This window comes from Mustela lutreola, chromosome 15, assembly GCF_030435805.1.
Source record: "Mustela lutreola isolate mMusLut2 chromosome 15, mMusLut2.pri, whole genome shotgun sequence".
Lineage (NCBI taxonomy): Eukaryota > Metazoa > Chordata > Mammalia > Carnivora > Mustelidae > Mustela > Mustela lutreola.
This window is the reverse complement of record NC_081304.1, coordinates 44,561,799-44,580,118: the sequence shown is the minus strand read 5'-3', so window position 1 is coordinate 44,580,118 and position 18,320 is coordinate 44,561,799. Positions and strand designations below refer to the sequence as shown.

Here is an 18,320-nt window from a genome sequence, read left to right as displayed (position 1 = left end):
ATGGTCTCTGTTAATATTTGCTGGTGTGGGTCTGGGGGAGAAATGGGTGGTGGTGGGGGGAGTGTGAGGGAAATCCACTAATGAACTGACAGTTCATATAAGCAGCACCTGGAGTGTTAAACTTCCCTACAACTGTTATTTTACTAGGGGGAAAAAAATCCACTCTTCCTTTGGTAAATGTAAAATTCTTTTACCAGCTGCATTCCGATCTAAAGTGTGTGGCAGTCCAGGAGAGATGGCAGCTGGAACAGATCACATGCAGACACAGTGAATGTTCACCGGCAGCTAGGGGATAATCAGAGCCCAAAGAATGAATCTTCAGAGCCACGTTCCTTTAAGAAAATGGGTTAGCCTCAATTTGCCTGCTCACATGCTACTCATAAACACTGAGAATCCTGGAAATACACATCCACATCTGATTGGTGGAAGGATCAATCTTTTGAATCGAAACTCTGTGACATCAGCAATTCAGGACTCCCCACTTAGCTTCATAAAACCCTGTAGCTTAAGCTTTGGTTTTAATCCTATTTTTGTTAAATATTTATGATCTACTACAAAACTAAATTCAGACCAAATGTGTGCTTACACAACCCTGTGACACGGCCACTGCTCCTGACCGGAGGGAAAGAGCAGCAACACGGATTGGCACCAGGCCAGTCACCTTCTTCATGCCCTATCCTTGCCACACTGGGGGGCAGAGAGCTGCATTTCATGTACTGATGAGATCACCCGGGCCCACAGAGGTTAAGTTGTTTGCTCAATACCCCCAGAGGAAGAATGAGGAGAGTTCGGTCCATCTGACTCCAAAGCCAGTTTTTTTTCCACTGTACTCTGCTACTGTCCAGTGGGTTCCAGAGTTCTTTCTTTCTCCAGAAAACTGCTACAAGAATCTGATACCTCAAGAACAGGCACTGGCAAATTTTTTCTGTAAAGGGCCAGTCAGTATTTTAGGCTTTTTGAGCCATATGGTCTCATGACTGACTTACTCATTAAGTGTTTCTGCCATTGTAACACAAAAAAGCACCCACAGATAATATATACATGAATGAGCATGGCTGTGTTCCAATAAAAAACTTATTTAGTTTGCTGACCCCTTGCTCTAGAAATTCTAGCGTAGATAGCCTCATGTTATTTGGATTAAAGAATCAAGAAAGAACTGCCCATTTCCAACTTAATTAATCAATGAACAAGAGAGTCTTCCATAGGCTGTATGGTCCATGCAATTCAGGAATTTGGGTACTTTTAGGAAGAAAAGGGTGCATCAAAGCCGAACAGTAACATAAGGCAGCATGTGCTCCAGGAAGGGACGGAGCCCGACCGATGCGCCACCATGACAGCAGGAAACCAAGGCCCACAATCTGATCAAATATTATTGTGCTGATACTGGAGCTCAGAAAGAGTAAGAAGTTACTGCTGTAAGCACTAACAAAAACGCCCATTCTGGTGAGACCCCTTTAAGGTTTTTCACATGTGTCAGATGCTCAACAAAGACGTACCAAACATACCTACTCCCTGTCTTATTCTCAGAGGACAAGCAATTGGCCTAAGGCACAAGATAAATTCATCTCCTAGAGGCCTTTCAGTCTCCTCCCAGTTGACACTTGAAGCAGTGAAGAACCCGAAGAAGCCACTGGCCAGGGATGATAGCAAGCACCTGCGGTCACTCTTGGAGGACTAAGAAGAAGCTCTTCCCCAACCTCACCTTGCTCATGGCAGTCAGGGCAGGATCGCAGGCAGCATCCAGATCTTGGACCAACAACTGGATGCTGCTAGAGATGACACTGCAAATCAAACAAATTATAGTGGTCATCATTTAATAATTTTTTAAAATGTTATTTATTTATTTAACAGAGAGAGAGAGAGAGAGAGAGAAAGAGACAGTGAGAGAAGGAACACAAGCAGGGGGAGTGGGAGAGGGAGAAGCAGGCTTCCCACTGAGCAGGGAGCCCAGAACCTTGTGATCATGACCTGAGCTGAAGGCAGATGCTTAATGCCTAAGCCACCCAGGCACCCCGGAGGTCATCACTTTAAAGAAATAACTTTTTGAATGACTAACACAGCCCCATATCAAAATCAGTTTCATCATTTCATCAGAAAAACTCGAATTTGCTTTCAAAAAGGAATGGATGACAACGAGGAACGTCTTGGCTCTTCATTCTTGCTTGCATGTCCTGGTCTTATTTGGGTGTGTCCCCCACGGAGTCAGGTCGAAAAATTTCACGGCTAGTCTCCCTAATCACTCCACTCAGAATCCCTCCTTCACTTCTTCCTCTAAGAGCACCTGTTCGTTCAAAATGTTTAAATGAGAACTTGGGGGGGAAAAAAAAGCTGGGAAAAGGAGAGGAAATGACCTAAGAAGAGAATCCTGATTTTTCCTTAGTAATGGCCTACCTTAATCTCATTTACTGACCACAAAAAAAAAAAAAAAAAAAAATACTGCAAGGCAACACTAGTGAAAGAACTATTCTGAGAAGGCTTTACAGTTTGAACTTCTTGGATAGACACCCTCTACCCCAACCATCCCCCTCCCCCACCTGGCTAAAATCAAGCTGCTCACACTTTGTGTTCTTTTTTTTTTTTTTTTTTTTTTTATTTTATTTTTTTTTTTTAATTTTTTATTTTTTATAAACATATATTTTTTATATACATATATTTTTATCCCCAGGTCTGTGAATCACCAGGTTTACACACTTCACAGCACTCACCAAATCACATACCCTCCCCAATGTCCATAATCCCCACACTTTGTGTTCTAAGACACTGAAGTGGAGCTGGCCCTCTGTGGATTTGGGGTGGCGTGGGAGGCAGACAGGAGGACTTGGACTTGCCTTCCTGCAGGGATGGTCAAGGGAGGATTTCTTCTCTTTCGTTATTTTAGATAGGGCAACAATAAAGACCCTGTAAGCTAAAAATGACTGCCTCTGAGCAGGGCAAATGGGAGGCAGCTGCGCTAGCTTCTGATGCTTCTTCTTACTGGCTGCTGGAGAATAATCCTCATTCAACAAGGGGCCCTGGAAACCTCTTAGGTTCTGTGGTGGCCGAAAGCCGACAGTCCAAGACATGTTGCTTTGTGGGGGGTAAAGGGCAGGCCTTAAGCAAGTATGAGCAAGGTACGTACGTGCTGAACGTATCCATTTCTCCAGTCAGATTGATTCGTTCAGTCAGACTTACATCAACTTTTTCCTTGAGTTTTTCTTCTAGCTATTAAAAATGAGAGAAAAACATGCTTAACAATGATCCAAAGGAGTATCATCATAAGAGCATGTAATATTTACTGAGTTTGATGATTCAGGTACAATTCTGGGCACTTTTCCTGTCCTGACTCACTTCATTCTCACAATCCCATGAGGTAGATTCTACTATTATCTTCATTTTACAGAAGAGAAAATAGAGGTGTGACAGCAGCGCCGGGAGTCAAACTTCCTCCATAACCTTTGCCCTTTAGCACTGGGCTGTAATTGTCTCTTATGACACTGACAATTCATTTCATTAATTTTAAAAAGACCCCAGTTTTCAGGATCCTCCCTGCTCCATGAACTGAATGCAGGCTCACTCACCAGCACTGGAAGCCTCTGGCGGTGAGCGGTAGTAAAACCAGTTCAAGTATTCACTGAGTGCTCCGACAGGCCACCCACTATGTTAAGGTGTTGGGGATACCGAGGTAAACAAAAGAAACACAGTCTGCCTTCGTCAGCCTACAGCCAAACAGGGAAACACTGGCCACGCTCCCAGCCGCCTCAAAGAAAAAGACAACTGACCAAGAATTGTAAACATCTCAGAGCATCCCGGGAACTGACTCACCCAACACTCCCAAAGCCATTGATTACACAAACTCAAGAATAATGAGTATTTTGTCTTAAATTTAAAAATGCTCTTAGGGGTGTGTAAATTCGTGTATCCTTTCAGAAGGTAATTTGTTTAAAAAGCAGAAATGTAAATACACACACTCTTTAAAACAGCAATTTCAATTCACATCTAGAAATAGACTTCAACGAGAATGAGTATGATATACAAAGATCCCTGAGTACTCTTTGCAGCATTCATGAATTCAACCACAATTTTCAGAAAGCCTGTTTTGTGCCCAGCTCTGCAACAAGAGTATATATGAGTTACTAAGTGAACAAAACAGAGAAGATACTCTTTCCATGAAGCTTCCATTCTGATCTTGTTTATGTTAGTGACAAAACTGGAAACCATCCACATGCTTATAAGGGACCGATGAAGCAAATTACAGTAAAGGCTTTCAAGGCTTCAACTCTTCAGTGGCCTTTTCCTGTTACACTGAAAAAAAATCCAAACTTTCTAACTATGATTTGGGTTCCATCAGGCTCTCTGGCTCACATCTTCTTCCCCCCTTGCCTGTTTGGCTTCACTTTGTGATGTAACTTAAGGTCCTGGAACATACCAAGTTCACACACACCTCCTCAGGGCCTTCATACTTCACACTTCCTGCTTTGTCTTCCTGAAATGCTCCTGCTCACCCTTCCTAACCGGTTCCCTTGCTTTGCCACTCCCTACCTCCCAACCCTTCCACACTCCTCACCTGGCAGTCTCCTTTGCCTACCCTCCGTCTCTGCTTCAATATCACCTCTCCTCAGAGATGCCCTCCTTGACCAGCTACTTCAGTAGACAACTCCCTACCTAGCACTCACCACAAAACTGAAGTTACATCTTGGCTACTTATTACTGTCTTGGCTACTCCTTTAATTCTAAATTCCTTGACAGTAAAAAACAATCTACTTTGTTCACTGTTAGAAATACAGTGCCTGGTCCTTACCACAGTAAGTGCTTCCTGAAGAGCTCTTGGATGAAGGAACGCAACAACAGGTATAAAAGTGTTACACAATTAATGAACCGATATCAATAATTGGTATTGTTTAAATTTTTATTTTCCAATTCTTGTCTCTGGTTTCTTCTTCCATTTCTTTTTGCCCTCTTCCTGCAATTTTTTTCCTAAGGAAACTGGATTGTTTGGATTCTCTCTAGAATTTCCTACAGGTTGGATTTTGTTGATTGTAACCATGAGGTATTAACATGTTCCTCTGTTCCTTGTATTTTCTGTAAATTGTAATTTAATGTAGAAGCCTGATCAGATTCAGGTTCTTCTCTCGCTCTCTCATTTTAAGAAACCTATTTCATGATGGTGTTGTGCTTTTTTTTTTTTTTTAAAGACTTTACTTATTTATTTCTTATGGAGAGAGAATGAGAGAGCACAAGCCGGTGGAGCAGAAAGCAGAGGGAGAAGCCGGTTCCCTGCTGAGCAAGAAGCCCAATGAGGGACTTGATCCCAGAACTGTGATTAGGAGTTGAGCCAAAGGCTGAGAGGCTCACCTGACTAAGCCACCCAGGCATCCTGGTGTTGTGTACTTTTTTCAGGAGATACATGATGCTTGTCTCTTTTTTGTAATGTCAGCAGCCATTGATGGTCAATGCCAGATCCCTTATTTCATTAGGAGATATAAAAGAATGATATTCTAATTCTTTTCTTCTTCATTTACTAGCTGAAATTCTGCTTTATAATGAGGTATTTCCTGGGGCTGCGGGTGGCTCAGTTGGCTAAGCGTCTGCTTGTTCTCCCTCTGCCCTGCTTGTGCTCTCTGTCTCACTTAAATAAATAAAATCTTAAAAAAGAGAGAGAGAGATTTCCCATTGTCAATGATTTCCTTAATCTGAGGTATAAGTTCAATAGGAAAGAAAGGTTAAGAACTTTCCCTTTATTTACCAGTATTCAAATACCAGTGGTTTCTTAGGCTCTTCGAAGATAGTGCACTAAGAAAAGAGAAATCATCAAACCACATGGATATAAACATATCTGATGTTTTCGGTGCATTGCAGTTAACTTCTCATTGATGTTTACACAGCCCACCTCTGACCAGCAGAGCTTATTCCTTGGCTCCTGTGTTAGGTTCTTGGACTGCTCTCACAAATCACTATAAAACGTGGTGGCTCAAAACAGAAGTTAATTCTCTCATAGTTCCAGAAGCCAGAAGCCCAAAATAAGGTGTTGGCAGGGTTGGTTCCTTCTGGAAGTTCTGAGGGAGAAACTATTCCACTCTCTTCTATCTTCTGGTTGCTGGCAATCCTTGGTGTCCCTTGGCTTATAGGCACATCACTCCAATCTCCGCCTCTATCTTCATGTGGCTTTCTTCCCTGTGTTGGTTAGATCTCCCTTTCCTAAGGATGCCAGTCATTGGATTTTAGTCCTTGGATTGGATTAGGGTTCACCCTAAATGCAAGATAATCTCTTGTTGAGATCCTAACTTGACTACAGCTTCAAAGACCCTATTTCTGAACAGGGTCACATTTACAGGTACTGGGAGTTAAGACTTGGGCATATCCACACATCCTTTTGTACAAGAAGCCCATTATGGCTCCTGAATCCCTCTGAAATGACTGTCACCATCTTTGATATTTTTCTTGCTTTTTGCATGACATGATGCTCCAGGCTCACCTTGTACATTTCCTCTCCCAGACCCGCAATTACTCAATTCTCAAGGAATCTCTGGTTTCTTTTAGGGGACAATGGTATTTAGAGATCACAATATAGGTGCTAAGAATGACTTTTTTTTTTCTTAAGATTTTATTTGCTTGACAGAGAGAGAGAGATCATACGTAGGCAGAGAGACAAGCAGAGAAAGAGGGGGAAACAGGCTCCCCGCTGAGCAGAGAGCCTGATTGCTGGGCTTGATCCCAGGACCCTGAGATCATGACCTGAGCCGAAGGCAGAGGCTTAACCCACTGAGCCACCCAGGTGCCCCTAAGAATGACTTTTATGATCAGTAAAAATAATCTTCACTAGGGACACCTGGGTGGTTCAGTCAGTTAAGCATCTGCCTTTGGCTCAGGTCATGATCCCAGGGTCCTGGGATTGAGTCCCAAATTGGCTCCTTGCTCATCGGGGAGCCTGCTTCTCCCTCTGCCTCCTGCTTCCCCTGCTTGTGTGCGCGCGCATGCTCTCTCTGACAAATAAATAAAATCTTAGAAAAAAAACTTCACTAAATAACAAAAAAATTGGCTACATCTATCATGAGTCATCAAAATGATCTTTGGTCTACTAGTACTTCTAGAACTTTTAAGAATCTGTTGTAGAAAAATAACAAAAAACATATTAGATGTTCTTTGTAGGAGTACTTTAGAAGCAAAATCCTGAAACAGCATAAACAATTATGAGGGATACTGTGAAATAATTAATGGTATTATCCCTTAATGAAATATTATGTAACAATTAATAATGCTGCTAATAAAGACATTATAGAAACAGGAGAAATGCTAGTGCTGTGATGTTAATAAAAACAACAAAGGGATATGAGACTGAATTAAGTTAAGATGATAGCATACAAAACTATGTTTATGAAAAAGGACTGAAAGAAGTACTCCAAATGGCAATTACGATTATGTGATGATGATGGAATTAAGAGTCATCATTTTTATGTTTTTCCCCCCCTTTGGTTCCACGGTCATTTTGCTTTTCTTTTTAATTTTTTAAATTATTTATTTATTTATTTACTTAATTGACTTTTATTTTTAAAATACTCGTGCGTGTGTGTGTGTACACACACGCGCGCATGTGCACACGCGCATGCATCTTCCTTTCCTGCACACATCCAAAACAGTTAAATAGACAGCATTTCTTCAACACCAAACTCTGGGACCTCTGTCTTGGAGGTCCTCACAGACACTGCCATCCTGCCCTGGGAGTTCTTGGGGCTAAAGGGAGTACTGTCTCTGACTCCAAGGCCAAACCTTGCCAGATCATTCCCTGTGTGATTCAGTGTGACCACATCCCCACAGAGAGCAAGCTACTGCCTCTGGCTGGCTTAACCTCAACTGTGAAGCTTTGGGGGGAACACTTCTTATTTTGGCCTCCTGTATTCATGCCCTGGCTCACAGGCACTCTGAGCTGTACTGTTTGAACCATCACTTATGATTACCTTCCTGTGATCCAGACATGTGTAAATAATAAACCCTAAGAGGGGGCAAGAGCACAACCTTCTCTAGTTCTTTTCCTTCTCTTGGCCTTAGGTGAATTCCAGCCTGAATGTGAAAAGGAACTTCTAATCTCACGTTGAGGCTAAGTGAAAAATTCTTCTTCTGGGTCTTCCTTCTGCTAATGGGGAGCTCCAGGAGGAGCATCATCCTTTCCTGCTTCACAGTTCCTGAACGTCAGCATCCAAACAATGGTTGTTGGTTTAGGCAGACTGGGAATGCTGTGTACATTTCAGGAGACGCATAAAAGCCCAAAGGATTTTGCTTAGCCTCGTAACACTTCTGAGAATGGAGTCACTGGCTGTGACTCATCGCCACCAGTGGCCGGGTCCTAGCATCGTTAAGTCTGTCACTGCTTTTCTCATAGGGGAGACAGTGCTACTGACCTACTTTCAAAAGGGCATGTCTTTTGAGCAGCTGAAACTAGCCTGGGGAGGAGATCGGTCAAACTTTCTTCCCTGGTCTCCTCTTAACAAGGCTCTGCTGTAAGATGGCTGCCTGGACTGTCTGCTGGCTGCTGCAGTTTTCCTCTATGACCAACCAATCTTCTCAAGGCTGTACATGGCTTGTGAGGGCCCACACTTTTACCTACTAAGTCAGGAGGCCCAGATGGTTCTGGAAAAGGCAGCAGCGGGCAGCTCACCTGCTGGGTGGTGGCCAGACAGTATTCGGCTGTGCTCAGGATACTGCAGATGAGGCAGAGCTCCTCGAGCGTGAACTTGGCTACTTCTGAGCCTTCCTTCTCTTTGAGGAGGCTGCTGATGGTCAGCCCTCCACTGCTGCTTGTGGTTCTGAGGAAGGGGAACAGGAAGTGGTTAGGAGGGGCTTCTCATTAGCTTCCTGAACTGGTAACTGCCCATCTTAAGACAAAGAAAAGGGGGAAGGAAAGGCTGGATGTGGCCCAAACAAACCCACATACAATGAGCCTTTTCCTACTGACCTTACCTTGACTATCATCTGTTTAAGTTCTCTGACCATCAGGAGTAGGAAGAAACAATTCCAACAGTGAGCCAGTAACCGGTCATAGTAACTATGATGACCTGGATACTTGCAGAGAAGCCCGCCGAGTGGCCTCTGCTTAGCTTGCCATCTCCTGATCTGGAGAGCTCATTCAGGATCATCTGTAGCATAAAGCTTGTTTCACCACTGTTTCAGGTAAGAAAATTCTGCACAGGAGTTTGTACATTGTGCTTGTGGTGGGGTACCAAGGTGAATGCTAATACATGGTTCCTGCCCAAAGCCCTGACTGCCTTCTCCCTGCCTACTGATCTAAATCACATGTTCACAACACGTAGAAAGAGTTATAAAACCTCCTGCTCTTTCAACTGTGAGAGTCTAAGTTCTTTTTAAAGCAGACAGAATTCTTTCTCTCTGTCAAATAAATAAATAAAACCTTTAAAAAAAAAAAAAAAAAAAGGGGCGCCTGGGTGGCTCAGTGGGTTAAAGCAGACAGAATTCAGTGACATTTACCTTAAAAACATCAAAAAAATAACTTAAAACTGCCTGGTCTTTCTAGTAGTCACAGATTAGAAAATATCTTCATTTCCAGCACTGACAAAGGTGTGAGGGTACGGACACTCTCTTGCACTATGGGTCACGGGCATGAAGCTGTCCAAACTTCCTTGAGGTGTATTTTACGAGCTTAAAAGACACATTCACATATTTGACCCAGTAGTTCTACTCCTGTTCAGGGATGCTTTCCTGAGTGTTATTTAAAATACTAAAGTAGTAAACCCAACCTAAAGGATCAAGTAAGAGAATGGTCAGTAAAAACGTCAGAAGCTCAGTGAGGTTCTCCTGCATGTTGGATTAGCATGACATCATGAAAAGTGCTGAATGTTCTCTGCTGGCCTCCCAGATCCATCCATTACTCTGTTACTCTTCCCTTCCCTTCTTTGTGGCTCAGGAGACTGACCTCTACAGACTTATCACCCTGGCTCCCTGGTCTTTTGGCCTCCTGTTGGTTTCAGTCAAGTCACCAGGAGATGTGACAAGAAGGTGGAGAGGTAGAGAGAGAAAGTCTGAATCCTAACAAGGCCTCCCACTCCCTGTGCTTCCGTGTGGTGCTGGCAGGGACTGTGGCTCTCCATTTTCTGTGTGGCAACCATTTGTCCACAGCCCCAGCTCTCAAGGGAGTTTTAAAGTAGTAACAATCACCACCTAGTATCTGGATGCTTCAGAATCCTCTGTTGGCTCCTTTCACTTTGCCCCCATTTCTGTGAATAGTTGCTTTGGTAACAATACCCTAGCTGAGTGCATCATTTGTTTCCTGCTGTGACACATGGGGAAAATGCCAGGGCAGGACGATGCTGAGTGAAAGCAGCTGGGTATAAAACTCCAAGCAGTATAGTCCCAATACCCTTAAATAAACAAAACCACAAAATCACACACATTATATTTATAAATAAAAAAACAGAAAAACATATACCAAAAGGTTCAATTTGTTTTCTCTGGGTGGTGAGATTATAATTAACTTTACTTCTATCTTTCTGCTCTTCTGTGTTTTGTGAACTATAATATTTTGATGATCAGAATAAAAGTTATTAAAGAATCTTAAAAATGTTTTTATCATAGTCAAAGAAATTTTCATTGGTGAAATATATCTGTTACTTCAAATTTCTGGTTAAAGCATAGAGCTTTTATTTTCTTTCCTCCAAATAATGTAAAACTCCCATATATGACACATTTTAGTGAAAGTAACAGCAACTACTTTCAGAATTACTGAATTTAGCCATGGGGATGATTAAAAACACTAAATTTCAAAGCATTACTTTAGATCATAATCTACCATAATCGAAATTGCTATAGAACCAAAAATCTTTGGCTCCATGCCCAATGGGGAACCCAGTGTGGGGCCTGAACTCACGACCTTGAGATCAAATCCTGAGCTGAGATCGAGAGTTAGATGTTTAACCGACTGAACTACCCAGGTGCCCCAGAACCTAAAATCTTTAAACTTTAGTCGAACAGCCATTAATTTCAATTAATAAGCAATATAGCAATATTCTAATGTCCCAGAATACAGTGAAGCCACGATAATTAGGGGCTGTGCTAGGCAACCCCCTCTCCCCAAATCCTACTATACCTTCAAACATTAGACTATATTCAACAAGACACACACCATAAGAGAGACTCTGGAACGTAATCACATCGAGGGAAAAGCAGACTCATGCCTCCCGTGCGCTCATCATCCTAGGGTATGCTCTCATTGAATGAAACTGCCCATGCTGTTTAAGAGTGATTGCTACCACCACCTTACCTTTTTTGGCCAAAAACCTATTGTTGAACCTAGATAAATTAAATACATACATAATGGAACGACTCCCTTGGGTCCACTGTGGTTAAGATCTGACCTGTGTTGGCAGCCAATGTGGGCATTTCCCCCAAAGGTCTTGATCAGCTGTGGAATCCCATTAGAAAGGAAATAGTTTCAGACCCTCGGGAACTCAGTAAGAGTGTTTCCCTCCTTGAGACTCTTAGCAGTTCAGTAAACAATGTCAGAGGAGATTTCCTTGGATTCCCATATTTAGGCATTTTCAGAATCTTACTTCCCCACTGAGGTCAGAAAGAACAGCACTCACTTGGGTAGATTGCCAGAAAGGATTTTCCAGGCATATTCTCGGAGGTACTTCTGGAAAATGGTGGTCAGGGCGATCATTGGCTCCCCAGTACTGAGCTGGGAGCACTGCACCATGCACTTCTTGTAGTAGACAAAGAGGTCAGCACAGCTGGGGAGCACGGCACCCCCTTCGTCAGTGTTGGGCTTAGGTGGCCCCTGGGCTTTAAAATCGGCCACAAACCGATCAATCAGCTCGCCAAGGTTTCTAGGAGGAAGAAAGTCTATGATGTTATTTCAAGAAACATAAAGCAAATGTGCTTGCATGTCATGAGTGAACAATTCCTAATGCTCTTCACATTTAAAGCTGGACCATGTCCATCCCTATCTTCATTAACTACCACCAGCACTCCAACAATAGCAGCAGCAAGAACACTTGGCATTTACTTGTGTGCTGCTCTATATTTTTTCCAGGCATTTCATGATCACATCTGACCCCAAGCCTCTGTAAGGGGAGCTAAGTTATTAGGGGACCCTCTAAGAGATGAAAAAATTAAGGTCTAGAAAGTTTGTCACACAATTTAGTGGCCCAGCTGAGCCTAAAAGCTACCATTTAAATGCCTGCCCTGGTCCTACTACCCTATCAGCACCATTTCCCCTCTCCACAGATGAAAACCCTAAGTAACAATAGTGATCATTTTCTGAACACTTATGATGTCCCGGGCACACACCATGTCAGCACTTTATTTTTATTTCTTTTTTTATTTTTAAAGATTTTATTTATTTATTTGACACAGAAAGAGAGATCATAAGTAGGCAGAGAGAGAGGGGGAAGCAGGCTCCCCGCTGAGAAGAGAGCCAGATTCAGGGCTCGATCCCACGACCCTGAGATCATGACCCAAGCCAAAGGCAAAAGCTTAACCCAATGAGCCACCCAGGCACCCAGGTCAGCACTTGAGAAGCATCCTCTCACTGACTTTGACTCACTCTTCCCAGTAACCTTACAAAGTAGATAGTACTCCTGTCCTCATTTTCCAAAAAGCAAGGAGCAAAAAAGTTAAGGACCTTGTCTGGGGTCACAGAGCAAGGGGGTAGGGGACCCGGGATTCAAACCACTCTACCTTCCCATCTCCGAAAACACAACAAGGTTATGATGTCAGTAAATAGTCTATAGTTAACCTAAATGTGCCCACAGGACAGATACCTGAGCAGGGAGAAATGGTAAAGTATTCTAACATTTTCCTTCTCCTTTAATGTAGTTTTTCTCCTTAAAACTTTGAGAATTGAAGGTGGAAAAAATCTTGGGAGAAGGCAGGGTGTGGCAGCCCCAGGCTTACTGCAGGTCACGATGGTGACAAATGGTGGCAGCTGTCCCCCCATTCCCCTCTCAAACATCACCGAGCGTGCCTCAGTCATACTGAGTCACCACAGCTCGGGTCCAGCAGGGCTCTCTACTCATTGTTTCCTACACTGTTGAGCTGTACGAAGAATGGGAGGAGTCCCCACCCCTTGACATTTTATGTCTTTTTAGGTTACTGTCTCAGGCTACAGGAATCCAGCTGTGCTTTCAAAATGTATTTATATAACAGGAAGACCAAGACAAGAACCACACACAGCATCAATTAGCAGGAATAGGAGAAAATTTGACATTTTACCCAAGAGCTTTTCCTACTGAAAGTTGATTATACCCAGATGTCGCCACTCGGCCCTCAAAGAACTTCAGGGCCTGGGCTGGGTCCTTGTGGCGTTGGGTCAGTGAGCAGGGAAGGAACTTGTTAGCCAACCTGGGAAAGCTGCAGGGTCACAGCCCCCTTTCCTGCTCTGCCTGCTCCTCTGCCTGCTCCACCTTGCCACCTCGCCACCTCTGCCCATCCCACCTGCACAGGGCCCCTCCACTCCCAGCCCAACTCACCTTAACTGCCCCCTGCCCCATCTCTATCCCTGACTCTGGGCCCTTGCCTGTGATGCCTGGATGCCTCCCCAGGCCAAGATGCTCCCCTTCACCTCTCCACTCATCCATAGGCTTGGCCCAGATGGCTTCTATTCACGCCAACCCTCTGTCTCAATTTCAACTTCTGTCATCTGTGACACACTCACACTTCATTATTATTATTTTTTTTAACACTTTACCCTCCAGCATAAGGATGTCAAATGTTCCAGAAACATGATGACCTTCTCCCATCCTGGGCCTGTAGAAGGCGATGCTATCAATGAGGGCTCTCTTTTTCATTGATCTTTGGTGTAATTTCAGAAGCCTTCTTGATACAGCATTCTTGCCTGTCACTGAGGAGCTGAAGCTCGTACATAAGGTTAAAGGGGCTTGCTCTACACTAGAATCTTCTCTGATTCATGTTATCACATGTTCTGAGAGTAGGGATAAGGTTTGTCACTTCTACTCTCCCCAGGTCTACCCCTCACGTGTATGTGTGAAGCGAATCTAGTTATGTCTGTGCCCAAGACATACCAGCTGAACAGCCCCCACACTGTTTCCGAAGGATGGCAACGGAAGGGTGGGTGCGTGGAGATGGGGCAAGGGCTGGTGCAGTGGAGGAGAACATGCAACAGAAAGAAAAGGTTGCACTTGAGCCTTCTTAGGAGAGGTTCTAATTGCCAAATCTCTAGTGCCAACAAAAACAGGGGCCAGAGCTCTGAAGTGTTTTTACTTTAACCAACTTAGTCTGATTCCCCTACTAGTTGAGGTCAGGATACTTACTCCCCTTGTGTTTCAGAGCCAATCCGATCAATCAGATTATAAATTAACCATGCTCACAGAACATAAAGAAAATTTCCACTTAAAAAATCTCTGAAGATCCTCCATACTTTGTAATCTGTCTCTCAGGTTATTTCGGACACTGTTCTCTGTGCAGATGAGATACAAACCCATCAGAGTAAGCTTTCCTCCCTTACCACACTACTCTTTGTATCTCCATGCTTCTCTGCCATATGAGACACTGGAAAATGAGTGATCAATGTGTCACAGCACAGATGGTCCAATCCAATTGATTTTCAAATAAGCACTTCATATGTGTAAGGCTCTGGGTGCCACACATATAAGATATAAATGAGTTCAACTAAAACAACAACAACAACAACAACAACAACAACAACAAAGGTTGTCCTTTCTTCCAGGCACCAAACACTAGCCCGAATTCTGATGAGACCTTCTTGTAAGATTACTGGAGAAAGGAGTGTGTGGCCTATCGAGCCGCTGACTGGTCATGAGGAGGTGTTTTTTAACACCATAAAATAATTACAATCAAGTAAGAGTTTATAAAGGGTCAAGTCCTGATCAAGGTGTTTCTGTGTATGGGGGTTAAGATACAGCATCGGCCCATTAGAAGCTTTGGTCTATTTGGGGAGCTAGGACCCTGAGGCTCAGGATATTTAGATTTCAAGACAGCAATAAAATCCTAATTTGGCAGTACAGACGATATGAACAATTTGTTGCAGACGAAGGAAACTAGAGAAAAAATTTCGCAGCAGACTCAGATGAGGGAATAAAGGCCTGGAGTCAGAGGTGAGCACAGAACATGGTGTATGGAAGGGGGGACGTGATGAAGTGGGGATGTGGCTAAGGCAGAAGTCATGAACTGGAAAAGTTTGACGTACAGTTTGACTTACACAGTCCTCTGTATTCCCACAGCAAACCACTGGGAGCTTCCTGCCTTCACACCACACACCACAATCAGGGCATTAGAAATACAACCTCCTCACAATGGCCCTGAAGAGAAGGCATTCTTATGTCCATCTTGTAAATGGAGAAACTGAGGCTGAGAAAAGTAATATAGCTTGCCCTAGGTCACAGAACTCGTTGGAGCTGAAACCAGAACTTGCGGACGTCAGACTCCAAAGCCCAACTCTACCTGCTGTGCTGTGCTTTGATTTTATGATATCCACACTACAGTGTGGATGGTATCTTTCACCCCTGCCCCTATAGCATGAGCTTTCTGCCCAAGAACTGTAGAAGCATGTCGGGGAGCCATGCGAACTACTGCTGGGGGTCCCATCCTGCTGATCAGTGAAGTGACCCAGGAAGAGAGACAACCGCAGAACAGTTTCAGCAGAGGAACGACCACGGCGGTTTCTTCTGGTGGATTTGCAGTCCGCATCCCTAGCAACAATATTCAAACCAGAATGACACAGAGAAAGGAAGATGGCAGTAAGACAAAGCTGGCAAGGAGGTGAGCATGGGCAATGCCGTTTAGGATCCCCAGGAGCTTACAAAGCTTGTTAATTCAAGGATACTAAAGCTAATTTGCACCTCTTCCTCCCCTGCCCTTGGGTTGGGGTTGAGGATTTGGCTCTGGTGTGGCCAGTGGGGGTGGGAAGCCAAGGTCTGGCTTGAGCACAACTGGGAGATGGATTACACACAGGTAAGTGAAGCAAGTAAGTAAATCCATGAAAGATCTAGGGAGCCAAGTTTCTCACTGCTGCAGAGTGTAGTCAGAGATGAAGGAAGGGGAAGGCAAAAACAAACCCTGTTGTGTTGGATCAGAATTCGAGTCAGCATCAAAGGCTTCTGCACAGCAAAGGAAACAGTCAACAAAACCAAAGACAACTGACAGAATGGGAGGAGATATTTGCAAAAGACATATCAGATAAAGGGCTAGTATCCAGAATCTATAAAGAACTTACCACACTCAACACCCAGAGATCAAATAATCCAATGAAGTTAAATGGGCAGAAGACATGAACAGATATTTCTGCAAAGATGACATCTAGATGGCCAAGACACACATGAAAAAGTCTCCACATCACTTGGCATCGGGGAAATACAAATCAAAACCTCAGTGAGATACCAGCTCATACCAGTCAGAATGGCTAAAATTAACAAGTCAGGAAATGACAGATGCTGGCGAGGATGCAGAGAAAGGGGAACCCTCCTGCACTATTGGTGGGAATGCAAGCTGGTGCAGCCACTCTGGAAAACAGCATGGAGGTTCCTCAAAAAGTTGAAAATAGAGCTACTCCACAACCCAGCAATTACACTACTGGGTATTTACCCCAAAGATACAAATGTAATGATCCGAAGGGGCACATGCACCCCAATGTTTACAGCAGCAATGTCCACAATAGCCAAACTATGGAAAGAACCTAGATGTCCATCAACAGATGAATGGGTAAAGAAGATATGATATACACATACAATGGGATACTATGCAGCCATCAAAAGAAATGAAATCTTTCCATTTGCAACAATGAGGATGGAACCAGAGGGTTCCATTATGCTGAACAAAATAAGTCAATCAGAGAAAGATAATTATATGATCTCTCTGATATGAGGAATTTGAGAGGCAGGGCAGAGAGTTATGGGGGCTAGGGAAGGGAAAAATGAAACAAGATGGAATCAGGAGGGAGACAAACCAGAAGAGACTCTTAATCTCAGGAAACAAACTGAGGGTTGCTGGGGGATGGGGATAGGGTGAGGGTAGCTGGGTTAAGGACACTGGGGAGGGTATGTGCTACAGTGAGTGCTGTGAAATGTGTAAGCCTGAGGAATCACAGACATTACATGTTAATAAAAATAATTAAAAAAAAATTAGAGTGAGCATAAACTCACAGGTTTTAATATACAAATTGGCTTAAAAATAGACACAGGTGTATATGTCTATACATGTATGTACACACACATATATTTCTTCACTCTCTCAGCTGCATGGACCTAGAAGCATGACACTCAAGCAGTAATGAACATACCTGATACCCAGAACTTAGTTTTTAAATATCATTCCCTGGCAAAAAAACAAGAGAGCCTGGAAAAGTGGGTGATTCCTGGGCTGGGATAGGAAAATACCAGATGAGCTGGTATATTTTATTGTGCCAGAAAGCAAGGGCCCCAGAAATGATAGGCTCATACAAAAAGAATGAAAAACCAGCCTGCAGGGGTCCTGGTGGCCAAATCAGAGACAGTTTGAGCAATGAAATAATGATGGATCCTGAGAGAGGAAAAGGACATCAGTGGAAAAACTGGCGGGAAATCCAAATAAGGCCTGAGTTTAGCAAATAGAACTGTTAACTCGCTGGTGTGGTAACTATCCTGTGGTTATGTAAGACGTTGACATCAGGAGAACTTGGGAGAAGGGAATATGGGAAATCTGAGCTATTTCTGAAACTTTTATGTAGGTTTAAGTTTATCCCAGAATAAACTTAAATAAAGATAATAACGGCTATAATCCACTGAATAAAATTGGAATCCACGAGTACGTGCTGACATAGTAAGTGGGGGAAAGAGAAAGCTTTTGAGAACTAATAAACACAGAAGAAATGATGGTATTAGAAAAAAATCATCATTCAGCAACTATCTTAGTAATAAATGATTCAGGCAAGTATCAGCGGGAAGTGAAAGATGAGAAAAAGACTATATGATTTCAACGTTTTTCCTGACAGTTATTGTTATTAATTACTTATTAATAAGGAAAGAAGCCTAGCAGACTCCAACTAAAGAAAGTAAAATAAATGGGGCACCTGGATGGCTCAGTAGGTTAAGCCTCTGCCTTCGGCTTAGGTCATGATCTCAGGGTCCTGGGATTGAGTCCCACATGGGGTTCTCTGCTCAGTGGGGAGCCTGCTTCCCCCTCTCTCTGCCTCTCAGCCTACTTGTGATCTCTCTCTGTGTCAAATAAATAAATAAAATCTTAAAAAAAAAAAAAAAAGGCAAAATAAAAATGAACACCACAGGCTGTAGGGCAAACTGATATTGCACGCCTCTTGATGTGAATTACTGAGAAGCACCCGGCCCCACTTCTGCATAAATCACTGATCATGAGAAAACATTAGT

The 18,320-nt window shown here is 43.3% G+C and overlaps 1 protein-coding gene across 1 annotated transcript in view; it reads right to left on the bottom strand.

Moving 5' to 3' along the window:
• Nucleotides 1–18,320, bottom strand: part of VPS53 (VPS53 subunit of GARP complex) — a 139,888-nt gene that overhangs the window by 37,673 nt on the left and 83,895 nt on the right. Inside the window, exons 14-17 of the mRNA XM_059148582.1 lie at nucleotides 11,568–11,810; nucleotides 8,630–8,777; nucleotides 3,119–3,201; nucleotides 1,703–1,781 (exon numbers count right to left, since the gene is read on the bottom strand). Of these exons, the coding sequence (XP_059004565.1) occupies nucleotides 1,703–1,781; nucleotides 3,119–3,201; nucleotides 8,630–8,777; nucleotides 11,568–11,810 (553 nt within the window). The remainder of the gene's footprint in view (nucleotides 1–1,702; nucleotides 1,782–3,118; nucleotides 3,202–8,629; nucleotides 8,778–11,567; nucleotides 11,811–18,320) is intronic.